This window comes from Rhipicephalus sanguineus, chromosome 2 (assembly GCF_013339695.2).
Source record: "Rhipicephalus sanguineus isolate Rsan-2018 chromosome 2, BIME_Rsan_1.4, whole genome shotgun sequence".
Lineage (NCBI taxonomy): Eukaryota > Metazoa > Arthropoda > Arachnida > Ixodida > Ixodidae > Rhipicephalus > Rhipicephalus sanguineus.
Genome location: NC_051177.1, coordinates 144,375,623 through 144,382,034, shown reverse-complemented (window position 1 = coordinate 144,382,034; position 6,412 = coordinate 144,375,623). Strand labels below are relative to the sequence as shown.

General features: G+C 48.9%; 1 protein-coding gene across 1 annotated transcript in view; it reads right to left on the bottom strand.

Annotated features, from left to right (window-relative positions):
* The window catches only part of LOC125757510 (uncharacterized), a 4,986-nt gene extending 442 nt beyond the window's left edge, over positions 1-4,544 (bottom strand). The window contains exon 1 of the mRNA XM_049413096.1: positions 4,340-4,544. Within this exon, the coding sequence (XP_049269053.1) occupies positions 4,340-4,521 (182 nt within the window). The 5' untranslated portion in view covers positions 4,522-4,544. The remainder of the gene's footprint in view (positions 1-4,339) is intronic.
* Positions 4,545-6,412: the final 1,868 nt, after the last annotated feature.

Below are 6,412 nucleotides of genomic sequence, written 5' to 3'. Positions count from 1 at the left end.
TTCTCGAGGCAGACCCAGCAATTAGTACACGCGTGTATTGTGAATTTTCGAAAATTCTGTTTACATATCCTACTGGTGCTTCGTATCGATTTGTCCACATTCCTAAACGCAGAATATTTTTCGAATGTTTCATACCCTCCAGTGCGCCCAAGCAAGCATACAATTAGAGCGAAATTGCGATGAAGTTGATAACGATCGCTTTATGGCAGATATGAAGAAAAAGAAGTTAACCAGCTGAACAAACAATACGTCCGACAGGCGATCAAGATTTTCATTCTAAACCAGAAAGTTTCGCACAGCGCAGGAATACAGGTATTTGGACCAACTCGCGCTCTTAATCTGAATTTTCAACGAACAAAAGGCTTCGTATCGTGCCGTGTAAGTACATCAACTTGTTGATATTGTCAGTGTTACCATGCGAGCACAGCCATTACAGGAACGGAGAAAAGAAGCGTTTTCAAGTTGAAAAGAACAAAAACTAAGAATATTTTACAATCAGTTCGACTGAATTTCTTCGGAGTACTAATCGGTTCATTTTCGATTTGGGCCCAACATTTGCTGTTCGCACGCTCATAGGCGTGTCTGTCGGGGGGGGGGGGGGGGCAAGGGAGGCGCTAGCCCCCCACTGAGAATAGGTAAGCGGCGGAGCCTCCCCCCCCCCCCCCCTCTTTTCTACAGCACTCATTGTCGGCCGCACACTGGGAAACCAACAAGTGAGGCAAAGTTTTACTTGAACGCAGCAGTAACGTAATTATATAATAAAATTTGTCCTACGATTCTGCTGTGACGACTGTCCCCCGTGTCTCATCACTGCACACTCTATGCTCTCTGCGGAGTGGGCTGCCTATGCGACGCTTGCGCGCCTTACGCTAGAGCATTGCAGAAAAGGCCACCGGTCAGGAGGGGCTCTATCACAATAGAGCAATCTGTCATGATTTCACTATTCTGTGCCTGGCCTGAAATTTACCTAATCGGCGACGCAAATACGGGTGGGAACCAGTAAACGTTTTATAGCCCGATCGAACGCTCTTCCTCTTGCAGGAAAATTAGTTTCTTTGAAAACGAACAACATCGCCGCTGCTTTTCGCCGCTGCAAAAGTGTCGCCGCTGCTGAAGTGTCGAGTATTTTAGTTGTGCCGGGCCAGGACAGCTAAAAAACTTCCCGATTTAGCATCCGATTAACCTGTTTCATCTTGCTTATTATATATGGTAGCCTGCAGCGATCGCAGCGGCTTTTAAATAAGGCAGTGGACTCGAGCACATTGAGAAGTCTAGATTTCAAGTTGGCCTCTCAACTTGATGTACCTGACCGGGGAGATTGTCAGGGTCCGCAGTTTTTTGAACTAAGAAGACTGCCAACCTGCAAAAGATTGTGTCTGTTCCTAACAATGTTTATTTCTCTGTCTACCTCTCTCTCCACAAGGAGGAGTTCACAGAGAGTTGTATACGCGCAAAAACAGCTCAAGATTGTTATACCACAACTGAAAGGATCTATTATTAATCCATCTCGCCAGCTCCTATAAGTAGCCGCTGCCAATGTGATAGGCGGGCAGCCTTCCTTAATTGCGTTCGTAATGAGACACCATCTGGCTATTCCAAAAAAAAAGTTTAGTTATTGTTCTGCATAGTAATGCGCTGTTTACTGTGCATACTTCCTTTTAACGCCGCGAGTTTTTGCAGACTTGTGATGTCGCGTAACAAAGAGGTGATATTATGGCACATTGAAAATTTTTGATAAATAGCGAAAAAATTCGGCAGATCCCACGTACCGTGGGAACGGCCGGGATGGTGACCGTGGCGTAATTTTTCACATTGAGCGAAACGTTACGGAATGACGCTAGAGAAATGTGGTAGTGGTATACGTACACTCATGTGTTGAAGAGTTGCATATGTATTATATAACCAGTTGTTTACAGTTACTTAACGATGCCAACAGCAACATAGGTGTTACCAACACCAGACGCGGTAAGCTGAGATGTAGTGCCTATATTATTGAATAATGGATAGCGTGAATCCGAACAAGACAAAGAAGGAACACAGATGCGCAGGACAGGCGTTACTCGCAACTGAGCTTCATTCGGGAAATTTTCCCTAGATATATATACAGAGCCGAGTGGCACGCGCAGGCGCCCTGCACGTGCGTTACAATCACAATTGCAGTTGTTACAGCTGGTGGAAATTCTGGGTGCCTCTTACGATGAAGTGATCTATGATGCATACTGTCCTGGACGTGGCAGCGAGGTCTTTTGATGCCCTGTCCACATCCAAGCCGTCTTTCACGCAGTATAAGGACCAGGCGTTGTCGGGTCTTGATAAATCAATGTAGGCCTGGTTCTCTAGGCTGATTTATTGTAGGAAGCATTGATCCCCGTTTTTGCGTAATTCACGTGATCCACGTTGCGGACCACGTGAACGGGTGCATGGTAGTTGAGCGTCTTCCAGGGGTGTTATGTCTTCAGCTTCCTCACTTTCCTTGCGTCCGCCGCGGTGGTGTAGCGGTTACGGTGCTCGGCTGCTGACCTGAAGGTCGAGGGTTCGATGCCGATCGCGGCGGTCGAATTTCGATGGAGGCAAAATGCTAGACGCCCGTGTACTGTGCGATCTCGGTACACGTTAAAGAATACCAGTTGGTCAAAATTTCCGGAGGCCTTCGCTGCGTCGTCTCTTATAATCATATCGTGGTTTTGTGACGTGAAGCCCCAACAATTAATATTACTATCCCTTTCCTTCCGCGTCAATGTGTATGTTCGCGGTTACTGCGTTGATTGAGACTCTTATCACCTGTGCCACATAACCGCAAAACATGAACTCTGGTATGCGGGTATGTGTCACACGTGACTGAGAGAAAGGGTTTTATGACGTACGCGACAGTTATTTTGCGTTATTCATATCATGACCAGTGAATCGTGTTCGTCATACTGTCATACACTTGTACCCTGCTATGCCAACTTTGATATATTACAAGTTATGGAGACGACCTTCAGAACGCCTAGACGTAGGCAGCTAGATAGATAGATAGATAGATAGATAGATAGATAGATAGATAGATAGATAGATAGATAGATAGATAGATAGATAGATAGATAGATAGATAGATAGATAGATAGATAGATAGATAGATAGATAGATAGATAGATAGATAGAAACGGCCAAAGTATCTGAGGTTCGTTAAGCAATGCTTCGCATTTAAAACCAATGACGAACAATACGCGGCATAGAAAATTGTTTATTCAGATTTTTTTTACGTAGTCGTGCGTAAGTGGTCATTACGTCGTGGATCACTTAAGCGTCATTTCTTACGTCGTGTTACGAGCACGTGCTGTGAGCATGACCCAGAACATTTTTGACCAATCAATAACAGCTAACGACCTATACGGAAGGAAACAATGCGGGGTAGATTAATGTTATAGTTGCCCACATTTTTTCAAAGAAAATTTGAGCTTACACAGTTTACGTAGGCGTATTTACTTGGAGAGGCCGGAGGGGAGGAGTACAGGGCAACTTCACCGCTTTTCCCTTCACCTCCCGCCTAAGCTGGGAAAAGTAGGAGGGCAAAGAACGACACCTAGTATATAATTCGTAGTCATTCATAATCTTATACCGGGTGTCCCAGCTATCTTTAGCCAAGGGTTACAAAATACAATATTAGAGGCAGGCGAGTGAAATCAGTTGCAAATTGCTGACAGTCACCTTGCGCACTACAGACAGTTTTTCTGGTTTTGTAATTAATTAATCTGCCATTTAGGATTATTTAACTAAATTTCTAAATATTCAATTAAGGCAAGAAATGCGACTTGCAAAGCTCGAGAGCGTCTTTAGAAACCCCCATTGCATTATTTGGGATAAAGAATGTCTCACTTATACCATTTTTTCCAAGCTGCAAAGAGAGCCCACGAAATACAAAAAGAACCACGTGACTAGCGCATTCGCACGGCAGCGAACGTGCTGCTCTAAGCCGTGGTTTGAGCGATCGAAATCAGCTGCGGCAGCGAGTCGCCGGCTCTGTTGCAGCGGTAGGCCGATTAGTCGGCGGTGGTTTCTCGGCCCGTGTCAGCCAGTTGACGCGCGTGACGGTGCAATTTGTAGCGAGTGCGGGCCAAGAAACCACAGTTTTCTCGAATTTTCTCTCGCTGACAACGCTGATTTTTCGCTCACAACCAACGCCGCCGCCACCGCCGCCGATGCCGATGCCGACACAGACACCGTCACCGGAATTTCTGCGAAACGAGCTCTTTAACGCTGTCGCGTTAAAATTCTTCCAGAGCTTCTAGTGACTGTGTCCGGTTCCCCGTCGTTGTGCGCCTCCCGGCTGGCGTATGCTCGGGCGTTGGCGTCTTACCGGGACTCGTTGGGCAGTCGGCGCAGACTCATCTCAAACCAGAAGGGCACGCCCCAGTTGATGAGCAGGTCAAGAGCCACGTAAAGCGCGTGGCGACCGGTTGAGCCATACTCCGGCCACCAGAGCCCTCGTTCTCGCATGAAGTTCTTCAGTTCCGAGACGCCCTTCGGATCCGGATCCATGCAGGCACGGTAGAGGTAGTACGCCGCTGCACGAAGCAACATGGTTTAGCTATTGAAAGCTCACGTAGATTCGGATGACCTCAGGCGTTTGGGTTGGGTTCGATTGGCCCTAATTTCATTGCTGTAACACTGCCACCTAGTTTTAGGGGCGTAGCTCCTCTTAGTCTAACCTTGTCACGCGTCCGTTGTCCGGCGTATCTCCCGGCAGCCGGCAGTCAACGGCAGTATCTGTCCGGTGGTGGTGGTGTGCGGCGTGACCACCCTTACTGCACATGCGAATACCCTCTCCCCACACCTCCTCTCCACTCCCCCTCACCATTCCCCATGTCCTCTACCCCTCTCCCCTTTCCCTCTCCACTCACCCTCTGCACTTCCCCTCTCTCCTCCCCCTTTCCACTCTTCCTGCGCAACGCCGCGATGAGCTCGAGCGCATGCGCGTCCCCTCCCCTTCTCTCTCCTCTCCTACGCTGCCCGCCTGTCGGCCGCGTTCCCCGCTCGCCCTGTGAGAATTAACGGCCAGGCTAGATGGAAGATACGAAGCGCGTAGCGTCCCTCTTCGCGTTCCACGACGCGAGGTCGGTAGCATGCCCAAAGAACGCCGACGGAACGCGATCGTGGAAGTACTCCGGCTTCGCATCGCCTCATGGTCCTCCTACGGTTCCCCCCCCCCCCTATCTTGCCTCGCGGCGCTGCGGCGCCGACGCAGCGTCGCGAGGCAGCGTCGCGGCAGCGTCTTGATTGAAAAAACCGACCGCTCGCGCTGCACAACCGTTCACTGACCACCCCGTATATATAGGCACTGGATTTTGACCTCCAAGGTGGTGCGTGTGTGCGATTTCTCCTGTGCGTGATTAAACAATGAAAATTCACAGCGTGATTACATGTAAAATTAAAGTCAGCTGCAAGTCGTCATAACTCATCTAACCTTTAGTATAAACGCGCCCGATCTCACGTCGGTGATGATGTACTGGGCAGAATTCACGGAAGATTCACGGTTTACCGATGAACCTCCGCAGCTTCGCCCACTCATCATAATTCACTCCGTGGATATGCTGTGATTTTTTTTTCTCCAGGCAGAAAGTTAGGCAGATGAGATTAAGAAGTTATCGGGGATAACGTGACCGTAGAAAACAAAGCGTCGGGTTAAACATGGGAGAAGCGTTTACTCTGCAGTGGGTGTAGTAAGGCTGATGATGATGATGATGATGATACAGCAGGCAACTTAAATTTCAGTGTTAAGAACAGCCGCAAATCGCTTGCTCTCTCCCTTGCAATCTCATCGTCACATGTGCGTATCAGGTAGGCCTGGCAGGTATTGGCTGATTCATGCGGACACATGCAACAGTGGCCTGCGAACACTGTATGGGAGGCCACGAACGGCGACCACCCACGGGGTGCCGTCACCTGCCAGCGTCGCAAAAGACTGAACCGGAAGTAGCGGCCAAGACGTTCAATGAAAGAAAAATTGGAATTTTCATAGTTGCTATTGCTGTCGGGGACTGAATGTTTTCGATGGCGCATCGCCTCCTGCCACCCCCCCCCCCCTCGTGCTAGCATCGCACGACAACTCCGCTTGTACTAGAAGGGTGCGAAAGACGCTTCCTGCAAATTGTTCGTGAAGAAACAGGGATCAACATAAAGATCAATATTTGATAACATGGAAAAGTGTTGCGGGCAGCCCTTCATCCCTGGCACCCGCAACGGCTGACGTCGAACACACTGTCAGTCCGTCGATAACCATGCGTAGTCACTGCAGGACTATTACGAAGAACACAAGCTCCATCTGATCCTAGCGTGCGCTCGATGGCGTGACCTTGCACAATCGGCATGACAGGGGTGCGCGGAAATACGCGCGCATCAAGCCACCATCCTTCTCCGCTTGCTTACACCA